This window comes from Suncus etruscus, chromosome 9 (assembly GCF_024139225.1).
Source record: "Suncus etruscus isolate mSunEtr1 chromosome 9, mSunEtr1.pri.cur, whole genome shotgun sequence".
Taxonomy (NCBI): Eukaryota; Metazoa; Chordata; class Mammalia; order Eulipotyphla; family Soricidae; genus Suncus; species Suncus etruscus.
This window is the reverse complement of record NC_064856.1, coordinates 95,323,908-95,347,003: the sequence shown is the minus strand read 5'-3', so window position 1 is coordinate 95,347,003 and position 23,096 is coordinate 95,323,908. Positions and strand designations below refer to the sequence as shown.

General features: G+C 47.7%; 1 protein-coding gene across 1 annotated transcript in view; it reads right to left on the bottom strand.

Annotated features, from left to right (window-relative positions):
* CRY2 (cryptochrome circadian regulator 2) overlaps nt 1–16,754 on the bottom strand; it is a 40,677-nt gene extending 23,923 nt beyond the window's left edge. The window contains exons 1-3 of the mRNA XM_049779645.1: nt 16,519–16,754; nt 3,106–3,214; nt 747–889 (exon numbers count right to left, since the gene is read on the bottom strand). Coding sequence (XP_049635602.1) covers nt 747–889; nt 3,106–3,214; nt 16,519–16,745 — 479 coding nt within the window. The 5' untranslated portion in view covers nt 16,746–16,754. The remainder of the gene's footprint in view (nt 1–746; nt 890–3,105; nt 3,215–16,518) is intronic.
* Between the last annotated feature and the right edge of the window lie 6,342 nt (nt 16,755–23,096).

The window sequence follows — 23,096 nt, the reverse complement described above, 5'->3', positions numbered from 1 at the left end:
TCTGTCTGGGAAGTCTCCTCCTGGCAGCCACCATAGCAAAGGGCCGAGAAGACTGCTGAGGTTGGCAGCAGTAGTAGCAGCAGGAGGGAGTCAGCCCTGACAGGAAAAGGGAGGGAAGGTTTCTTTAGACTATGGAAGCACAGAGGAGAGGCAAAGCTTGGGAGTGGGGGCAGCTGCTCCATGATCATCAGCTACTTCTGGGAATTTCCTGAACCTCCGGGGCAGCATCTAACAAACACACACAGACTAAAAACACAGAACCAGGGAGTTCAACCTCCAGAAAAAAACAAACAGGCCCATGGAGGTAGAGGCATCTGGAAGCAACAGAGTGAAAGCTAGAGGATGTGAGAACAGGGTAAGCAGCAGCAGATTAGGAGCAGACCCTTAAGGACCCAGGGGTGGATCCTCCATCCATTCCTTTGGCCCAAAAAAATCTCTCTGGGGACAGAGAGATAGTCCATCAGGGAGAGTGCTTGCTTTGTATATGGCTGATCAAGGTTCGATTAATCCCCTAGCACTCTGAGCACTGCCAGTTGTGAGCCCTGATCACAGAGCCAGGAGAAACCCTGCACATCATCAGATGGGGCCCCAGAGTAAACAAACAAAAAAAAGCCTCTTTGCTCTCAAGTCCTGATTCTTTCAGTTTCGAGAAAATGCCCACTGAACCTCTCAAGTTCTGCTCTGTTGGTGGCCCCAGCCCACCCTCTCCCACCAATGCTGGGTATCCCTGGGGTCCCCAGTCACACCTGTCCAGGTCGTAGAGCGTATGAGAGTTCTCGGTCACCACCTCCACACCAGCCTCCTTGGCCATCTTCATGATGGCCGCATCCCGTTCTTTCCCAAAGGGCTCAGAGTCATACTCAAAGGTCAAGCGGGTCACTCCCCATTCCTGTGAGGAGAGAGAGAGTTGTTGGTTTTGTTTGTTTGTATTTTTAGGTCATACCCATTAGCGCTCAAAAATCGCTCCCAAGGGCTGGAGAGATAGCATGGAGGTAAGGCGTTTGCCTTTCATGCAGAAGGTCATTGGTTCAAATCCCAGCATCCCATATGGTCCCTCGAGCCTGCCAAGAGCGATTTCTGAGTGTGGAGCCAGAAGTAACCCCTGAGCGCTGCTGGGTGTGACCCAAAAACCAAAAGAAAAAAAAAAATCGCTCCTGCCAAGCTGGGAGGACCATACGGGATGCCGAAGATTGAACGTAGGTCCTTCCCAGTAAGGCCAAGGAGAGAGCTGTTATGCTCAATATGGGGCGTGGGGGGTGTTGTGAAGGAACAGAGGGTCAAAGATGGGTCAGAAGAGGCTGCATAGCCCAGTGAGGTAAGGGAAGGTCTGAGGAACTAACTGGCCTGAAGTTTGGGAGATTGGAGGGTGGGAAAGGGAGGTGAGGACGCCGGCAACCTGCAGTGATGGGCAAGGCAGGGGGCTCCCTGTGAGTAAGCCTCAGGTGAATTGCTGTGGCCCTGAGCCAGAAGCAGGCAGCAGTTTGCTGTGATACACAGAGCCTTCAGGAGGGTCCGATACCCACAGAGGCACCCACTAGCTGAGCATGCAGGAGACAGGATCACAGCCTCCTGCTTCACAGCAAGCTTTTCCTGGAGCGCCTGGGGCCCTGCAATCTTTGCCCTACTTTTCTTGGCAGCATTTTGCTAAGTGAAGTGTCTTGGTGGTTTCTACGGCAACCGTGAGACCAGCAACAAATGGAGCTAAAGGGGCGGCCACAGCTCTCAAGAGTTGGGGAAGGAGGAGAAATGGTTATTCCAGAGGTTGGAGATATCAAAGAGGAGGGACTAAGTGGTTAAAAGGGGAGAGAATCCTCTTCCGATCTAGTATTTTCTGACAGAAATTAAGAGATTTCCTAGAGAAGTTTGGGAGAAAGCGGGCTTCGGGATAGGCTACAGAGCTTGGAAAGCACAGAAAGTTCTAGGACATGCAAATTAACAAGAGGAAAAGCACATTCCAACCAAAGTCACTGTTCTTGTGTCAGGAAGGAAGCAATGGAGGCGGGAGACTAACAGCAATCCTGGACCTCAGAAGAGGAGGGGAGACTGGCCAGAGCCCTGTGTCCATACGGCTTTTTTTTTTTTCCCATAACAGCTTTTGTTTCTTTTTGAAAACATGTGAAGCTGGGATGGAGGAGGAAGAAGCAGCACAAATGGAGGCACCCAGCATCCAAATGAAGGTTTTAGAATCATGTCCCAGGGGAAACAGGAAGCTCCCTCAGTGGGGTTTTTTTCCTCAATAAATCAAGTAGGTGAATGTGCAGGGAGGCAGAGTAATAGTACAGAAGGGTAGGGTGTTTGCCTTGCAAGCAGCAACCCAGGTTCTATTCCTGGCATCCAACGTGGCCCCCCAGACACTGCTAAGAGTTTAGCCCTGAGCACTGCTGGCTTTGGTCCCCTGATCCCCAAAATTATAAGGCAGGGCTGAAGAGACAGTGTAGGAATGCAAGCAGTCACCATGCAAGTGTGCTTTTGTTAGTTTATTTATTTGAGGGCCATGCCCAGCAGTGTTTAGGGATTAATCCTGGTTCTGCATTCAGGGAGCACACCTGGTGGGGATCTGAGAACCATATGTAGTACCAGGGATTGAATCTGGGTCAGCTATGTGCAAGGTTGTTGCTCAGGTCCCTTCTTGGATGTGTCTCTGACCTGGATTTGATTCCTGGCACCATATACAGTCCTCTGAGCAGTAGGAGTGAGTGACCTCTGAACACAGAGCTGGCAGTAAACTCTGAGCACTGCTGGGTGTGGGCCCCCATGAAGCAAGACAGAAAACCTCACCCTCAAATTCCTGGCAGAAAGAAAAACCAACCAACCAACCAACCTAATAATTAGGGCTAACTTGAGCCAAGAAAACACCTCAGGAAACCAGTCGCTTCAGGGTGAAATGACCGGCCACACTCGGTCTAAGTTGAACCAAATTGGCAAGGAGAGGCAGGTTTGCTCTGGCTCCTGTTGTTTGGCCCTATCTGGCTGTTCTAGTTGCCTCCAGCTTCTTGGAGAAGAGGGTCAGATTTGGCCTGCAGCTTCCCTGGCCCTAATTTCAACTCCTGTGAGCTGCAAGAAGACCGCTGTGTGGAGGCCTTGACATCTTCTCTGCACACTGACCTTGAATAGCCTGGGGAACACATCAGCCGGCTGGCCCCGGACCACAAACAGGCGAGAGTTGAGTTTCCTTAAGCTCGTGTCCAAATCTTCCAGCGACTGGAGCAGGAACCTGCAGAACAGACACAGGGGGTGGGAGGTGAGTCAGGATAGAGCAAAGGCTCCCTTTCCCCCAGCACAGTGGGAGCAGGTGGCCTAGTACTTGCTTTGGTAGCAGTGGCAGTCACAGCATGGTGGAAGGGTTCTAGGACTTGGTGCTTCCCTCTCAGCAGTGCAGGTACCATTTAGTCAGTACCCCACAGAGGAAACCCTCATTTTCCTCTTACTGGCACCAGGACTTTAGGCACATTACTGAGCCCCATTAGCTGTGTGGGTTTTTTTTATTTTATTTTATGTTTATTTATTTTTCATTTTTAGGTCACATTCAGCTGCACTTGGGTTATTCCTAAAATCACTCCTGGCAGGCTTGGGGGACCATATCAGATGCGGGGAATCAAACTGAGATCCGTCCATGGTTGGCTGCGTGCAAGGCAAACGCACACTACTGCTGTGCTATTGCTCTGGCCCTTATTTGGGGGGGGGGGTCACACCCGGCAACACTCAGGGGTTACTTCTGGCTCTGTGCTCAGAAATCGCTCTGGCAGGCTTGGAGGACCATATGGGATGCCAGGAATCAAGCCCAGGTCCATCTTGGGTTAGCTGCATGTGAGGCAGACGCCCTACTGCTGTGCTATCACTCTGGCCCTTTTTTGCTTTCTGAATCTGCAATATATAAGTGGCATTAAACCTACCTAGCTGAGTTGCTAAGAAAAAGGGAAATTAAGTGATAAATGAAAACAATTAGAACAGGTAGTGCCTGGCAGGCAGAGAAACTGGAATGAAATTGGGTTGTTGGGGACCTCAGGCCAAAGGGTCAATCTCCTGCATCACAAAGTCAGATAGGAGTGAGATGGGAGAAGAGATTCCAGGCCGAAGCATACCAAGTGCAGCCCTGGTCAGGGACATCACCCTCCCTGGGGGCCCCCAATGCCTTGCATTTCTGCATCCATGCTGAGGGCCGTGCACAGGTCCTCAGCCATACCCCCATGGCCAGGGCTAAGTACCAAGGCTTCAGATCTCTTTAGAGGGTGGGTACACCTTCTCCTGACAACACCAAGTTCTGTTCATCAGGTACTCATCCCCAATGGGAGGTAGCTAGAATGTACTTTACATGCTTTCAAAGGCAGGTACTGTAGGGAGGAGGGCATTTGCCTGGCATGTGGCTGACTACGGTTTGACTTCTGGCATGCCCTATGGCCCCCAAGCATAATTCATGAGTTCAAAGCCAGAAGTAAGCCCTGAGCACCACTGGGTGTGACTCAAAAATAAAACAAAAAGATTTGGGGGGGGGGGGGCTGGAGTGAGAGCATGTCTTGCATTTAACTGACCCAGGTTTGATCCCGGCATCCCAAATGGTCCCCTATGAGGAAACTTATGTAAACCATAAGTAGGTATTGTCCCTTTAAGGATGAAGACAAGAAGTCAGTTACCAGAAGCCTGCTCCCAGTAACTGCTGCCAGGATGACAGTTGGCCTGGGGGTATATAAAGCTGGAGTGCTGGGGGGTGAGGAGTTGTCTCAGTCAGATTGTTCCTGCTGAAGGGTCCCTGCCTGATTGCTGGAGAAGCTGATTACAAGACTCCCAACTCCTGCTACCTTTGGCTACTTCTCTTTTCTACTGCTCTAGGTTTAACACTAATAGTTGGTACTTGGAACAGGGTGAGTATGAATTCTCTGGGGAATAAGAATTGTGATCCTGTGGATCGATCAAAGCTACGATCCCTTCGTGGATCAAGGTCCTAATCTCGTAGTGGATGAAATCTATGTTGCCCTCCTGGATATTTAATAAAAGTCTTTTACCTGATTCCTTGTCTTTCAAAGATCAACTGTGATTCATGTTATTAGGGGTGATGACATGCTGGAATATATTATCTTCAAATAATGATAAAAAAAATATTACTGGGGCTAGAGCAGTGCCGCAAGTGGTAGGGCATTGGTCTTGCATGCTGCTAACCTAGGATGGACTGCGGTTTGATCCCCTGGCATCCCATATGCTCCCCCAAGCCAGGAGCGATTTATTTTATTTTATTTTGCTTTTTGGGCCATACTTGGTGGCGCTCAGGGCTTACTCCACACTCTATGCTCAAAATCACTCCTGGCAAGCTCAGGGGACCATATGAAATGCAGGGAACCAAACCCAGGTCCATCCCGGGTCAGCTGCGTGCAAGGCAAACATCCTGCCACTGTGCTATTGCTCCAGTCCCATGGAGCTCCAGTTTTAAAAGATAACAGTTATGGGGCCAGAGAGATAGCATGGAGGTAAGGCGTTTGCCTTTCATGCAGGAGGTCATCAGTTCGAATCCCGGTGTCCCCCGTGCCTGCCAGGAGCAATTTCTGAGCATGGAGCCAGGAATAACCCCTGAGCACTGCCGGGTGTGACTCAAAAACCACACACACACAAAAAAAAATATTAGTTTAGGGGCCAGAGAGATAGCACAATGGCGTTTGCCTTGCAAGCAGCTGACCCAGGACCTAAGGTGGTTGGTTCGAATCCCAGTGTCCCATATGGTCCCCTGTGCCTGCCAGGAGCAACCCCTGAGCACCGCTGGGTGTGGCCCAAAAACCAAAAAAAATTTTTTTTTCCTTTTTGTTCTATGCCTCTTACAACATGTTGCTATTTTTACTATTCCTAAACATTTTTCTTTTATTTTTTCTGGGCCCTTGGTAATGGAGCACCAAATCCGCCTACTAGGAGTAAAAGAACTGCAGCTTGTAACCAGTCCACCACCACCAACCACCATCGACCTGAATCTGCTTCTTCACTTGAATTTGCTTCATCAAAATGGAGTCCTGGTTTGAGGACTTGGCTCTTGCAGGGGACTATTGACTTCCTGACTGCCCTGTGCCAATACTTTACATTAGCACCTGAAATCCTTCCAATTTGACCTACAGGAAACTTGATTGGCGGTACAATACTTGGATACTGTTAATTTATACCTAGTCCCCAATTTTTTTTTCCTGTGGAAAAGGGAGGAGATATGAGGAAATAGACTCTAGGGTCCCTGTCAGCCATAAGCAGATACTGTACCTTTAGGGGTGAAGAAATCAGTTAACAGTTGGCTAAAGGGTATACTAAGCCCCTGGCTGGAGTGCTGTGTGTGTGTTGGGTGAGGGGGAGTTCAGGAGACTCTGTTACTACTGCCTCTTCCTGATTCAGCTTGAAGGTCGCTGCCAAAATGCTGGAGAAACTGTTTCTTGGACTCCCAGCCCCTGCTGCCTTTTGCTATGTCTGTCTCCTACTGCTCCTACTAAAACTAACAGTCCCCAGAGCCTGCCAGGAGCAATTTCTGAATGCAGAGCCAGGAGTAACCACTGAGCACTGCAGGGTGTGTCCCCTCCAAAAAACAAATTGAGACAAGAGACACAGGTACTGTGTAAAGTGGAAGGGGACTGACTATTCAAGGGGGATAGTCAAGAACCAGCCAGAAAGTCAGATCTCTACTGAAAGGAACAGAGAGATAGAACAAGGGTTATGCTGCTAGCCTTGCAGTGCGGCCAACCCTGGTTGGTCTCCGGCACAGAGCCAGGAGTAGCACCTGTGTACCGCCAAGTATGCCACCTCCCAAAATAAAAAGACCAAGAAAAAAAAATAAACATTGCAGAATGCTTTCAGTGTTTCATTTCCAAAATGCAACAAAATGCATACCTTAGTCACAGAAAACTGTTAACATGGTTTAAAATTAAAGTGAAAAAAATGTTTACACTGTAAATCATTGCCCCATGTAAAATAAATCTACATGCTGTATTTCTAACCCCAGGTGAGCTCGTCTGACAGGGTCACTGCATGAATTAATAAACCAAACCAGGCATAGGGGAGAAAATCGTGGAATTGGGTGGCTTTCCACCTGTGGTCTCTCTGGGCCCGTCAAACCAAAATCTCTCTTTATGAGGCTAGAGGGATAGCACAGCAGTAGGGCATTTTGCCTTGCATGTGGCCAACCTGGGAGGGACCCGGTTTTATTCCTGGCATCCCATATGGTCCCCGAGCCTGCCAGGAGCGATTTCTGAATGCAGAGTCAGGAGTGGCCCCTGAGCACTACTGCGTGTGACCCAAAGACCAACCAATCAATCAAAGTTTAAAAACAAAAATAAAACCTCTATTTACTAGTTCAAATTCAACCAGGACAGGGAGAGTCAGTAAGACAAAAGTATCCATATAAAGCTAATCTAGTCTAGGTAGATTTTTTACATGTCAAAAGCACCAAGGGACCTACAGTGCTCAGGAGCCTCCAAGGATTATACTATATGCCTATACTTGAGAGGCCATATGATGCAGGCATGGAACCCAAGTAGGGATGTGCAGCTCACCTGTATTTTCCTAACATTGACACACTGCCTCTCAACAGGGCTTAGCACTGAGGCTCAAATGAACTAGGGCTCAACAGACCAATTCACAGGACATCCCCTGCTGGGGCTGGAGCCATAGCACAGTGGGGAGGGTGCTTGCCTTGCACACAGCCAGCTTAGGTTCAATCTCAATACCTCATATGATTCTCCAAGGCTTCCAGGAGTAATTTTTGAGTGCAGAGCCAGCCAAGATCATCCTTAAGTACCACCGAATATGGTCAACCTCCACCCCACCCCCCAAAAAGAATCCTCCAAAGGATATTCTCCAGTCTGGGGAAAGAGCTCAGTGGGTCAGAGCACATGATTTACATGTAGGATTTTTCTCTGATACCGCATAACCAGCTTTCCTTACCCTCCCACATGCTAGGAGCAATCCCTGAGCTGAGTTGCACTTCCTAGCATCACAGGGTATGGCCCCAAAGCAAAAAAAAAAAAAAGTCCCCTCAAAATATCATCCCTTCTATGGGGCCAGAGTGGTGGTGCAAATGGTGCAAGTGGTAGGGCGTTTGCCTTGGACATGACTAACCTAGGTGTCCTATATGATCCCCCAAGCCAGTAGCGATTTCTGAGTGCATAGCCAGGAGTAACCCCTGAGCGTCACCGGATGTGCCCAAAAAACGAAACCAAAAAAAAAAAAATCATCCCCTCTGCTGCCAGGTCCCCACTCCTCAGAGGAAGTCAGGGAGCCTGTGAGTGACCCAGAAGCCTGTGGGAAGAAGGTGGAGCATCAGGCCCTGATGAGATCAGAGTTTGATTTGGCCTGTTTGCACAGTCATTCAGCTGAGGGCTCCACTACACACCCCAGTTACAGAGACGCATGCCCAGCATCTGTCTCCAAGTGGCCTCTCATTTCTCGTTTGCTTCGAACTGAACTTTTCTCTTTCTGATCCAGCACTAGTTCCCTCTTTGGTCTCTAGAAATGCTCCTGGTACTTCCAACTTCCCTTACAGTCAAACTCAGCTGGGGTGCCTGAAGATATCGAGCCCAGCCTCCACCCACCCCCAGAAATAGAAGAGCAGACCAGGGTACCTGCCTCGGATCTGCTACATAACAGTGTCAAGGACCACCCCCCCCCTCCCCAAAGGGGGCAGAGAGATAGTATAGTGGGGAAGGCATTTACTTTGCAAGGGATCAAGTCAGGTTTGATCCTTAGCACCCTAAATGATTCTCTGAGCTCACCAGAAGTGATGCCTGTGTACTGTTAAGTGTATCCCCCTTACCAAAATAAAAGAACCCCAAAGGAACACAGAACATCGGTGCTCCTGAATAAATGATACCCAGGTGGTATCACTCTGATGTGCACACTCTGATGTGGACAGGCCCAGGCCTTTCAAGGGTCCCTGAGAACCCAGTTCTCTTTGTCCACCGGCTTCTCTTGACCCCAGCAAGGAGTACTCTGGAGAAGAGTGGGCCTGAGCATCGGGGATGGCAGGTCACCCCCAGCAGCTAAGCTTAGCAACATGACCCAAATTCAGAGCAGAGAGTGCTCATAGGCACAACCCAATTATCCGGCAGCGTGCTCTGGAGCCAAAGGCAGGCAGCTGGGACACTGGGGTTTTCAGAAAAACAAATTCTTTATTTGGGGGATTCTGAGAGGGGTCGCTCTGTAGTATAAGAAGGTCAGATCCTGCCATGAAAAAATCCTTTATGTCGGAAGGCCTTCTCTGGAGGAGGCAGATTCTGTGCAAAGGGTCTCCTGTGTGCTGATAACCAGAGGAAGGTGGAAGAGTGGAAAGTCTTTTCTGGGTGCAGATGGCCCTTGATCAAGTTTCCCTGCTTAAAGCCAAGATTATCTAATCGTGATGTCAAGCTGGCCTGGACTGGCTGCAGCAACTATAAATAGATATTAATTTCTTCTTAGTAAATGAAGAGAGCTTAAGCTTCATGGAAAAGGATAGCCCAAATGCTTAATGTGTGGCAGGACTCAATATCTAAGCATTACTTAAATAAGAATATATTTAATCTTTGCTTTTGGGGGGGATTTTGGGCCACACCCAGTGACGTTAAGGGGTTACTCCTGGCTATGCGCTCAGAAATCACTCCTGGCTTGGGGGACCATATTGGAGGCTTGGGGATCAAACTGCAGTTCTTCCTGGGTCAGCTGTGTCGCTCTGGCCTCTTAATCTTTCCTTTCTATTTTTTGTTTGTTTTTTTGGGCCACACCCATTTGATGCTCGGGGGTTACTCCTGGCTAAGTGCTCAGAAATTGCCCCTGGCTTGGGGGAACCATATGGGATGCCAGGGGATTGAACCTCGGTCCTTCCTTGGCTAGCGCTTGCAAGGCAGACACCTTACCTCTAGCACCACCTCACCAGCCCCTAATTTTTCCTTTCTAAGAGAAAGATGAAGAGGACTTTTGTCTTTTCAGGCAAGTGGGAGCAATTTCTCAGCAGCAGCAGCAGCAGCAGCAGCAGCAGCAGCAGCAGCAGCGGAAAGGGATGTACTTGGGTATCAGAGTAAGCAATTAGAAGCATCCCAGTTTGAGAGCCAGAATGATAGCACAGTGGTAGAGCATTTGCCTCACATGCAGATGACCTAGGATGGAGCCAGGTCTGATCCCCTGCATCCCATATGGTACCCTGAGCCTATCAAGAGCTATTTCTGAGCGTAGAGCCAGGATAACCCCTGTGCACTGCCAGGTGTGGCCCCAAAACAAACAAAAATAGAAGCATTCTAGTTTTTTTTAATGTAGATTAGAGTTCTCAGTTTCTTTTTTTTTTTTTTTTTGAAGGAGGGAGAGGGGCACACCCAGCAGTGCTCAGGGATTTTTCCTGTCTCTGCACTCCGGAGTTACTCTTGGTGATGCCCAGAAGATCATATGGAAAAATCAGGCATTGAACCAGGGTCAGCTACATACAAGGCAAGCGCCTTCCTCATTGTACTGTACTATACTCTGGCCCCAATTCACTTCATTTTTGTCTTGGACAAAGGCAGGAGTGCTCAGGATTGGGAGTGAGCTCTGTGCTCAGGGACCCCAGTGGTCCTCGGGGAACCATAAGTGGTGCTGGAGATCAAACTAGTGTTGGATGCATGCAAGGCAAACATCTTCACCCAGTACTACTTCTCAGCCTAATTCCCTTCTCTTTCTTGGGGGTAGTAGTAGGAAGTCTCCCAAGCAGTGCATTAGGGGACACATCCAACAACGAAGATTTGGTGCGGCGCATGCTGATAGTGCTTAAGGCTTACTACTGGATCTGTACTCAGAGGTCACTCTTGTCTTACCCATTGTTCAATTGGTACTGGTAAGACCCAATGGTTCAATTCTCTAGCCTGGACATTCTAGGTCTAGTAGGTACTGGGGACTGCCAGGGCCACCCAGCAGTACTTAGGAGCTTCCTTGGTTACATTTGGCAGTGTTTGAAAATTCCATATAGTGCCAGGGATAAACTTGGAGTCCTGAATTGGCATTCCCTAGTCCTCAGTCCCCTTATTACTGACTAATTCCTCAGGAATGACCACCCATCTTGCCAGTCCAAGAGTGTTCAGTTCTTGGCATTTGAGATGATAGGTACATTTGTTCTCACCAGGAACCTCAGGGGGTTCCCAGTTCACCTTCTCTGCTAATTCAGAGCAATGGGGACGGAGAGAGCCCATATCTTTTTTTTTTTTTTTTTTTGGTTTTTGGGTCACACCTGGCAGTGCTCAGGGGTTATTCCTGGCTCCAGGCTCAGAAATTGCTCCTGGCAGGCACAGGGGACCATATGGGGCGCCAGGATTCGAACCGATGACCTCCTGCATGAAAGGCAAACGCCTTACCTCCATGCTATCTCTCCGGCCCCTTTTTTTTTTTTTTTTTTTTTTGGTTTTTGTTTTTGGGCCACACCCGGCGGTGCTCAGGGGTTACTCCTGGCTGTCTGCTCAGAAATAGCTCCTGGCAGGCACGGGGGACCATATGGGACACCGGGATTCGAACCAACCACCTTAGGTCCTGAATCGGCTGCTTGCAAGGCAAACGCCACTGTGCTATCTCTCCGGGCCTGAGAGCCCATATCTTATTCTGCCAACTCCATTGGTCCCAGAAGCTCCTGAACATGGGAGAACAAAATGGCTTAAATAAAAGGACAAAAGGGGGCCCGGAGAGATAGCACATCGGCATTTGCCTTGCAAGCAGCCGATCCAGGACCAAAGGTGGTTGGTTCGAATCCCGGTGTCCCATATGGTCCCCCGTGCCTGCCAGGAGCTACTTCTGAGCAGACAGCCAGGAGTAACCCCTGAGCACCGCCGGGTGTGGCCCAAAAACCAATAAATAAATAAATAAATAAATAAATAAATAAATAAATAAATAAATAAATAAATAAAAGGACAAAAGGGCCCGGAGAGATAGCACAGCGGCGTTTGCCTTGCAAGCAGCCGATTCAGGACCAAAGGTGATTGGTTCGAATCCCGGTGTCCCATATGGTCCCCTGTGCCTGCCAGGAGCTATTTCTGAGCAGACAGCCAGGAGTAACTCCTGAGCACCGCTGGGTGTGACCCGAAAAACCAAAAAAAATAAAAAAATAAAAAATAAAAGGACAAAAATGGCCTAAAATTGTTGCCACCACTTATCTGGTAATGGATAACTGCAAAGGCCCATTCTTAGTACCTTCTTTGAAATCTAAAAACCAGGGCTGCGGGTGTGACTCAGTGATGCGGGGCCTGTTTCATGCGTGGGAGGCTTCAGATTTCAGCCCTGACACACTGACACACACACACACACACACACCGCCACCAAAAATATCTCAAACCAAAATTCTAAGAGCTGCTCCTGCCCTTTTCTTCTTCTATTACCTACTGCATTACCTCCTCCTGAATGCATCAAATTTGGGGAAAGTGATAACAGACTGGGAAAAATGCCAAGGGGCTTAGTTAACCGGTGCCTGACCAAAAAAAGGCACATAGGACCTGGAACCTCAATTAGCCGGGGCACTTCCCACGACCACCAAGGGGGGGGGAGCCTTTTTGGCGACACTAACAAAGGTGCAGGTTCCCTGGCTGCCTCTCTCTGCCCTCATTAGCTCTGAAAAGCGCCTCGCAGGGGTTATTTTCGGATTCCTCTGCCAAAAAATCCCTGCGTGGGAGGCAGTGTAGGAAGTGCTGGAGGATCATCGCCATGGGCTTCTGTCTCTTCCCCACCTGGCACAGATGGCGCAGGGCCCACCCTGCTGTGGAAGCTTCTCGGTGACAGTGAAAGAAGAATTTGCAGAGCCAGAATGTGCTGCTGCAGCATCTTTTCCTTGCGCCAGAAAAAAAAAAAAAAAAAAAGGAAGCATTGAAAAAAAAAAAAAGGGGGGGGGGGGAAGAAAAAGAAAAAAAAGAAAGAAAGAAAAAATGAGGCTGGAACAATAGGACAGTGGGAAGTGGGAAGGTGCTTGCTTTGTACAAAGCTGACCCAGGTTCCATTTCTGGCACCTCACAGAGCCCCTGAGCCTCATCAGAAGTGATCCCTGAGCACAGAGTTAGGAGTAAGTCCCAAGCACCATTGGGTGTGGTCCAAAAGCCAATCACCAAATAGAAAGAGCCATGGGATATAACACGGACTGGAGTTAGGCGGTCTCATTTACACCCAACAGCTCAGCTCTCCATAGGGCCAGTATTTGGAGGCATGACTGACCTTGGAGTGTGGTGTCATTCTGTATCTTTCTTCTCCATGAATGCCCTGCATGAATCCCCACATGGCTGGGTTTGGGTCTGTCCTGGGCTTGGCTGTACACATGAACTTGAAGCACCGTGTTGCCTAGGACCAGAACCCAGAACCATAGAACCAGCTTCAGAGGAGGAAAAGGCCTAGGCATTTGCTTACTTCTTTCTATTTGATGAAAATGCATTTTTTTTGTTTTTGTTTTTGTTTTTGGGTCACACCCAGCAGTGCTCAGGGGTTACCTCCTGGCTCTATGCTCAGAAATCACTCCTGGCAGGCTCGGGGGACTATATGGGATGCCGGGATTCGAACCACCATTCTTTTACATGCAAAGCAAATGCTATACCTCCAAGCTGACTCTCTGGCCCCGAAAATGCATTTCATTATAGCTTAGGGAACATGGTGATACTACTGTAAAAGCTTGTAGTACTGCTGTACAGAATGCACCCCTACCCACCAAAGTGCCCATGACCTTTCACCACTATCCTTACGTCACTCTGGTCCCATCTTCATTCCACCCACTGTGAGTTAATTAGTTTTTAGGCTTCTATTAAGAGTCCTCAAGTGACTTGATTATTCAGCAAGATCAAGAACCATCACTCTAATCTGTCCTATTTTTATTTTTATAGAACCCAATTCTTCTGTATCATAGATATGCCACTGACAATGTAGATTTGGGACCTTTGAACACTACCTGCTTGCTCACAGCTTATCCCTTACAGTGTCTAGCGCCAGGCAGGCAGAAGGGGATCCCAGAATACTAACCCGTTAAATGTTCATAGGGTGGAACATTTGAGGTACGGAGCCCCCAAATTCCTTTTCTCTGTTACTTGCTCAGAAGCACAAGCACAAAAGGATGACCCACAAAAAGCCACATAGCAAATCTGTCTTTAATGAGCAACACCGTTTTCTTTGCTACTGCTTAATCTCTGCAAGCACCAAAGAGGAGGTGGTGCCAGGCAACATCCTTTTTCCCACCTATGTCCCAGACCCCCAAGCCCCCCAAAAGGGAAGAATCTCCTTTCCACATACAAGCAGTGGGACTCTATGTGCTTTGACTTGCACAGTGCCCTCAGGAGAGGGGCCAGGTCTGGGATTTTGTTTACTGTCATGGTGGTAAAACAGTAAAACTGTGAATGTCCAACCCAACCTTCTATCTATAGAAACTGGAGCAGCCTGGACACCGTGCGGGCATGCTCGCTGCAAGACTCTCTTCAGCTCTTCGCTCTGTATACAACGAGCAAAGGAGGGGGGTTGCATTTAATAGGCCCCTGTACCCAGGCACCTTTCCAGCAGGGCTTACACACTGGAGAAGAAAGAATCAGGCGTGCAAGCTTCACTGACCCTAGCAGCAGCCCTGATAATCCTTGCCACAAGGTCATAAACAAACACCCTCCGGAACAATACAAACAGAACCCGACGTCTGTGACAGCTGTGGGTGCTTGACAGCCGGTGGGGACACCATGTCTCCACTCCGAGGTTTGAAACATTGAGTATGAGAACATCGATGACCTACTTGTTAATCCTTCCCCCTCGCTCCTAGCCACTATAGCTCCTGGGAGTCAGCAGGAGGAGTGGGGGGGGGGCTCCCCATCACAGCTCAGTGGCTATTCACTTGAGCACCTCAGGGGACACAGGGTTACTCTACAGCAGCTCAAGGCACCCATAACAATTCACCTTGTGATGACGAATTGGTAAAAAAGAGAAACAGAAATAAAGAAGAAAATGCAAAGCAAGCCAAGTAATCTGAGAAGGATCAGTGACAGATAGATGAGTGAGCACATGGTTTGCATGATGGGAACCTGGGTGAAGTCGTTAGCACTTCATGGTCCCCTCCAGCACTACCAGGAGTAGCCCTGGACCACCCCAGATGATCCAGGGCTACTGTTGGTGTTCCCCCCCACCAAAAAAAAAAAAAAAAAACCAAACACCACCATCAATAATGACAATAGGGCCATGGACAGCTTGCACGTGGCTGACCCAGGTTCGAAACTCAATCTCCCATATGGTTTCCCATGCCCACAAGAAGTGAGTACAGAGTCAGAAACAATCACTGAGCATCTCTAGTAGTGGTCCTCAAGTCCCCAAATAAATAAAAATAAACATTAAAAAAATGGTGGCGGGAGCGGAGAGATCGCATGGAGGTAAGGCGTTTGCCTTTCATGCAGAAGGTCATTGGTTCGAATTCTGGCATCCCATATGGTCCCCCGAGCCTGTAAGGAGCGATTTCTGAGTGTGGAGCCAGGAGTAACCCCTGAGCACTGTCACGTGTGACCCAAAAACCAAAAAAAAAAAAAATTAAAAAAAAAATAGTGGTGTGGCCGGAGAGATAGCATGGAGGAGGGTGCTGGCCTTGCAAGCACAAGTACGGTGGTTCAAATCCCAGCACTCCACATGGTCCCTCGAGCCTGCCAGGAGCGATTTCTGAGTGCAGAGCCAGGAGTAACACACACAGCTGGGTGTGACCCACAAACCAAAATAATAATAACAACAACAACAACAACAACAAAGATAGTGGCAACAAACTAAGCAATCAGACAGTGCCAGGCACTCTCTGATTATTGCTGAACTTCATTCATTGCTGAACTTTCATTATTGCAGAACCAGACCCGCTGGTTCTGGGTGCAATAACATTCCCTAGTTCCCTACCCCCCCAAAAAATTTTGATCTCATGAGGAGGAAGAGATATTGGTTCTGCTTCCTCCTCCCCTTCCCTAGAAAGTTCATAGGACACTAACCAAGCGGCCCTGTGGTCCTTTTTCTAGAACAAAGGAGAGACAGAAGAACGTCAGGCCATATCTACTGCTAAGTCAGGATGTCTAGAACCCCGAAGGCCAAAGATCTTAGTGGGGAGAAGCCAGGCTGGAGGGAAAGGCCAGACCAACCAAATTAAGCCTGAGAGGCCCAGAAAGAACCCAGCTCCGGAATGCTGGGGTTGCAATGCTGCAGCTAGGCCCCAACCCTGCCCTCCTATACCCCCTTCCTTGCACATTGCCAAGAACACGGTGTCCCTGTCTTGCCACTCAGTGGCTGCAAGTCCTAATGCAGGTCAATTTTGCATGCTTAGAGCTCCTGCGTTGGCATCAGCGCAATGGGGGAACCAATTTCTCTGTTGCATTTGGGTTACAGGCCCCAAAGCAAGAGGGGAGAGGAGGGTTCCCCGATTCATAGCTATGTAGGATCGAATCCCGTCTAGATTCCAGGCTGGAGCTCCATTTGTTTCCCCATACCCATCTCCCTAAGACCCGCATCTTCAGGGGCGTCTTGTGGGGGGCCAGGAGACATCTGTGTCATGCATCAGCGGTTACCCCCAGAGCCAGGCTGCGCCCCCCCCAAGCCTGGCGGCGTCCTCACCTCCACCGATTGATCCCCACGGAAGAAGAAGCCGCGAACCAGGGGTCGAGGATGTAAACGCAGCGCACACAGCGCGCCCCGCGCACGGCAGCCAGCAGCGCCGGGTTGTCGTGGAGCCGCAGTCCCTTGCGGAACCAGTGCACCGAGGAGGCGCCTTCCGATCGCGCCGAGGCCGTCGTCGTCGGGGCCGCTCCCGCAGCTGCAGCCGCCGCCGGTGTCGCCGCCATCTCTGCGTCGTCGACTCCTTGGGCCGCCGCCCCGCCCGGCAACTCCTGGCGGCAGCGGCGTCTCGGGACACGCCCCTGGACACGCCCCAACCCGCCCAGTGACCTATGACGTCGCCGTTCCGCCCTAAGGCCACGCCTCCATGGCTAGGGAGCTCTGTTGTGATTGGCTGGGATCCTCGCCAATTGGCCGATTGGCCCAGGGATGAGGTGTGTGGCCCCGCCCTCTCACGTTCCCACCATGTGTCAGCTCTGGTTCCCTAGGCTGGGCCTGGACCTGTGACGCAGGCTGCTGGTACTACTTGCATGCCAGGGCGTGGGTTGGTTGACTCAAGGGACAGACAGCAGGCTCTTTCTTTCTTCTTTCTTTTTCTTTCTTTCTTTCTTTCTTTCTTTCTTTCTTTCTTTCTTTCTTTCTTTCTTTCTTTCTTTCTTTCTTTCTTTCTTTCTTTCTTTCTTTCTTTCTTTCTTTCTTTCTTTCCTTCCTTCCTTCCTTCCTTCCTTCCTTCCTTCCTTCCTTCCTTCCTTCCTTCCTTCCTTCCTTTCCTTCCTTCCTTCCTTCCTTCCTTCCTTCCTTCCTTCCTTCCTTCCTTCCTTCCTTCCTTCCTTCCTTCCTTCCTTCCTTCCTTCTTTCTTTCTTTCTTTCTTTCTTTCTTTCTTTCTTTCTTTCTTTCTTTCTTTCTTTCTTTCTTTCTTTCTTTCTTTCTGTCTCTTTCTTTCTTCTTTCTCTCTCTTTCTTTCTTCTTTCTCTCTCTCTTTCTTTCTTTCTTTCTTCCTTCCTTCCTTCCTTCCTTTCTTCCTTCCTTCCTTCCTTTCTTCCTTCCTTTCTTTCTTTCTTTCTTTCTTTCTTTCTTTCTTTCTTTCTTTCTTTCTTTCTTTCTTTCTTTCTTTCTTTCTTTCTTTCTTTCTTTCTTTCTTTCTTTCTCTTTCCTTTTATATATTCCTGACTTACTTCTTTTATTTTTTATTAATATCTTTATTTAAACACTTTTTTGGGGGGGTTTGGGCCACACCCGGCGTTGCTCAGGGGTTACTCCTGGCTGTCTGCTCAGAAATAGCTCCTGGCAGGCACAGGGGACCATATGGGACACCGGGATACGAACCAATCAACTTTGGTCCTGGATTGGCTGCTTGCAAGGCAAACACCGCTGTGCTATCTCTCCGGGCCCTATTTAAACACTTTGATTACAAACATGATTGTGGTTGGGTTTCAGTCATGTAAAGAACACCTCCCTTCCCCAGTGCCACATTCCCATCACTAATGTCCCAAATCTCCCTCCTCCCTGCCCCACCTCCACCTGTACTCTAGACAGGCTTTCTACTTCCCTCATTCATTCATTCATTCATTCATTCATTCACATTGTTAGGATAGTTCTCAGTGTAGTTATTTCTCTAACTGCACTCACCACTCTGTGATGAGCTTCATGTCGTGAGTTGGACCTTCCAGCCCTTCTCTCTTTTGTCTCTGAGAATTATTGCAAAAATGTCTTTTATTTTTCTTAAAACCCATAGATGAGTGAGACTATTCTGTGCCTATCTCTCTCCTTTTTTTTTTTTTTTTTGATTTTTGTGCCACACCTGGCGGTGCTCAGGGATTACTCCTTGCTATCTGCTCAGAAATAGCTCCTGGCAGGCATGGGGGACCATATGGGACACACACCGGGATTCGAACTAACCACCTTAGGTCCTGGTCCTGGATTGGCTGCTTGCAAGGCAAACACCGCTGTGCTATCTCTCTGGCCCCAATATCTCTCCTTTTGACTTATTTTTTTTTCTTAGCTTGCATCCCTGATCTGAAGCCAAGCCCCTAGAGACACTGCTTGGCTGGGCCCTGGCTGCTAGGACTGACTCCTCTGAGCCAGTGACTTGGAGAACAGGCCTGCTTGTTCTACAGCAATCACCTTATCATCTTACCACACGCTCTGACATCATGTACATGGTTTTATTACGACGGATGCCAGTTTCTTAAGAACAGGCTGCAGGCCAGCCTACATGAGTCTAGACACGTCTTCTATCTAGACAGTGTCTTTACTGCTTCCAGCTCAGCTCATTTCTTCAAATGTCCTAGTGAAAGTGTGGCTTTTATTCTCACTGCAATGAAGAAATAAATTGTCACAGGTTCAGTAGCTTGAAACCAAAATGATTCCAACCAGATTATTCTTTTTTTTTAGGGGGAGGGTTTGGGCCACACCCACAGCACTCAGGGGCTACTCCTGGCTATGTGCTCAGAAATTGCCCCTAGTAGGCTTGGGGGACTATATGGGATGCCAGGGATTGAACCCAGGTCCATCCTGGATCTTCTGCATGCAAGGAAAATGCCCTACCTCTGTGTTATCGCTCCAGACTCCAGATTATTCTTGAATCTGAAGCTTCTATTTTAATATATATATGCCACATTCAACAGAGCTGGGGTTTGGGTGCTTGGGTTCCATTCTCAGCAATCCTGTGGACTAGCTATATTGGGTGGTGCTGGTTGGGGTTTAAGGGGAACATGCAGTGCTGGAGATTTAGGACATTTTACACATGCTAAATTTACCATTCTCCCCTGGCTGTCTACTATTACCCACAAAGTGATACTTCCAACTCTGTTGCGTTCATAGGCATTTGCAAGTGGCAGAACCTGAGAAGCAGGACAGGGGTGGGGCATGGAGTTGGGGAAAGGAAGTGAGAGAGAAAGTATGCTTTTCTTTTTTTTTTTCCTTGTTTTTTTTTTCTTGTTTGTTTTGTTTTGTTTTGTTTTTGGCTCACACCTGGCAGCACTCAGGGGTTACTTCTGGCTTTATGCTCAGAAATCGCCCGTGTCAGGCACAGGGGACCATATGGGATGGCAGGATTCGAACCACTGACCTTCTGCATGAAAGGCAAACACCTTACCTCCATGCTATCTCTCCGACCCCAAGTATGCTTTTCTTTTAGCATTTTGTTTAGTAGTCCGAGTGATACCTCTGTTCACAAATCACTACTACATTCTGATGCCTTCTTAGGTTAGAAGTGGGAGATTCCTGTCCTGACCCTCCCTCTAATTGGGCACTTGTAAATGGCAAGACTGAGTAGAGGAAACAAAGCATCCCTAGTCTGGCCAGGAAGCTTTGGCATTGAGTTGAGTCTGGTCAGGTTGGACCTGTGGGATTACTTGGTGGAGAAGAATCTGTTCCAAATGAACCCAAGATTGTGCCATGCCTGGAACCCATCCCACATGGAAAAAGAATAGTGAGGAACTTAGGCAATGTAGCAGCATCCATTAGTACTGCTCTAACGTCATCAAACCCAAGTTCCAGTGCTCACTGCCCAGAGTTGACATGGGATTTGGGGATCTCATTTTGCCCCACACCAAATATACATTTTTTCTTTTGAGTTGGGGTTACGAATTTTATAGGTTGGTTTGAAGAAATAGGATAAAAGATTTTAGAGCAGGAGGAAAGTCTGTTCTGGGGCTGTGGGGGCCGGCATCCAGGGTGAACAAGATCCTTGGAAGATGGTGTTCCTGATGCCACCATATGGGTCTTTTCCAGCATTTGTACTATAATCTTAAAGAGTCCTTCCAGAATGTCTAATATTTATGTTTCAATGAGGGCTCTTAGGGACTCTATTATTTTTCTTTAATTCCCCTTTATCTGGTTCTACCTCGAGTACCTGAAGCCTGAAAGCAACTTCTTTTCTCTCTTTTGAAACACTTTCATTATATTTTAAAAAAATTTATATAGTTATCATGAAACAACAAAGTTATTTATGACTGGATTTCAGGCATACAATGTTGCAACACTAATCTCTTTATCAGTGTCCACTTCACCCCCCCCAATGCACCCCTTTTGCTTCCTATCAAGTTGCATCTACAAGAATCACTTTTTTTTTTTTAATTATAAATTTTTGCACTGTGGTTTTCAGTACTATTGCTGATAGGATTTCATACATAACACTTTACTAATCTTTTAGCACCACATTCTCCTCCTGGTTGAATATTCTGAAAGGAATTTCTTCTTTCTGGGGGGGAGTGTGTTGAGTTTGGGGCCATATCTAGTGACGCTCAGGGGTTACTCCTGGCTCTGCATTCAGAAATTACTCTGGACTGGCTTGAGGGACCATATGGGATGCTGGAGATCATATTCAGGTTAGCCGCATGCAAGGCAAATACCCTACCCACTGTACTCTGGGTATCTTCTTCTTCTTCTTCTTCTTCTTCTTCTTCTTCTTCTTCTTCTTCTTCTTCTTCTTCTTCTTCTTCTTCTTCTTCTTCTTCTTCTCCTTCTTTTATAAATAAATACATTCTTTAATTGAATTACCATGAGATACCCAGTTGCTCATGATGGAGTTTCAGTCATACAATGTAAACACTCTTCACTAGTGCTTATTTCTCATCACCAATGTTCCCAGTTTCCCTCCCTACTCCTTCCTGTCCTCTCCTCCCACCTCCTCTATGGCAGACATTTTTCTTCTGTCTCTCTCCCCTTTTTCTTTTAGACATTATGATTTGCAATATTGTGAACGTAATTTCTGACGACAGAAGAAAGCCCAAAGGGGAGAGAATGATGATAAGAAGAGAACAAAGTGAAAATGTTTGTTCCTGTTCATCTGTGAAGCGGAATCTTGGGGACTCACCTCACCTCCAGATATCTCTCCTTCCCAGAGGCTCTGTGCTTGCTCTTCCCTCCAGCCTCCTGCTTGTCCCACTCCCTACCCCACCTCCTTTCTACCTACAGTTGGTCTTGTGCTGCTGCTCAGCATCCTGGTCATGTTCTTGCCCTCTGCTTCCCCCACCCTCCAGTCTCCTCCTTCTCATTTCACGCTGCTTCTTATTGCTGGCCTTTGCACAGAGCAGTGAAATTTCTCAATCACCTCTCTGTCGAATTTGACTAGAAGCACCTAAAGGACAACACCTGTGGTTTATGTACAGATACATTTCTAGGATCTAGTTCAGTGCTTGGTGCATAATATTGGAGAAACATGTGAATGAATGTTGGCTAAGGATCCAGTCTCAGGTGGACAATAACCTTGATGGACAAGCCCAGTCCTGCCCAGTTTTGTCTTTATTTATTTTATTTTATTTTGGGGGGGTTGGGTCACACCCAGCATTGCTCAGGGGTTACTCCTGGTTCTGTGCTCAGAAATCGCTCCTGGCAGGCTCAGGGGACCATATAGGATGCTGGAATTCAAACCACCATTCATCCTGATTGACTGCATGCCCTACCACTGTGCTATCTCTCCTTTCTCTAATAAAGCTCCTGTCTTTAATTTAAAATCCCCTCACCCAGTGCTTTATGGGTGGCTAGAGACTTCCTCTCATTACTTGAGGGAGGTGAAAGCGATGTTCTCCCTTTGCCTCTCCTGCCATTTCTCCACAAGGTTGATGTTCTTTTCAAAATATGACCCAAGTAAGGAAATTAATCTTCCCTTCAGCCCTGGACATGAAACTCTGCCTCTCTCTGGTCTCCTGTGATGCTTCGTGGCACCACCCTATTTTGCGCATCAGTGCAGATTTAAGTAGTAAAAGCACAATTGAGATTTATGAAATGACTGCATGTCATTTTCCCCTTCTTATCTGACTCTTGGGAGCAGCAATTTGAGATAGTGATTAGGCTCAGGGCTGTTCAGAATTCTGGATCTGCCTTTTCTCAGTGTGACCTTGGGTTAAGTAGTCAACCTCCCTTTTATTTTTTTCTTTTTGGTTATTGCTTTAGTTTTTTAGGCCATACCCAGTGGTGCTCAGGGGTTATTCCTGGCTCTGTGCTCAGAAATTATTCCTGTCAGGTTCGGTGGTCGAAATGGGATTCTGGGGATTAAACCTAAATTGACCATATGCAAGGCAAATGTATTATCCTCTGTTCTATGGGTATTTATTTTGGCCTCTAGTCCCTCTTTTTCTAGCCTATGCAATAGGGGGGTGATAATAGTAACTTGGAAAAGGTTTCTTTCTTTCTTTTTTTTTTTTTTGAAAATAATGTTCAAATACAGCAGTCTATTTTCAGACAAACCTTTCTTTTTTTATTTAAACACCTTGATTACATACATGATTGTGTTTGGGTTTCAGTTATGTAAAGAACACCACCCATCACCAGTGCAACATTCCCATCATCAATGTCCCAAGTCTCCCTCCTCCCCACCCGACCCCCGCCTGCACTCTAAACAGGCTCTCCATTTCCCTCATATATTCTCATTATTAGGACAGTTCAAAATGTAGTTATTTCTCCAACTAAACTCATCACTCTTTGTGGTGAGCTTCCTGAGGTGAGCTGGAACTTCCAGCTCTTTTCTCTTTTGTGTCTGAAAATCATTATTGCAAGAATGTCTTTCATTTTTCTTAAAACCCATAGATGAGTGAGACCATTCTGCATTTTTCTCTCTCTGACTTATTTCACT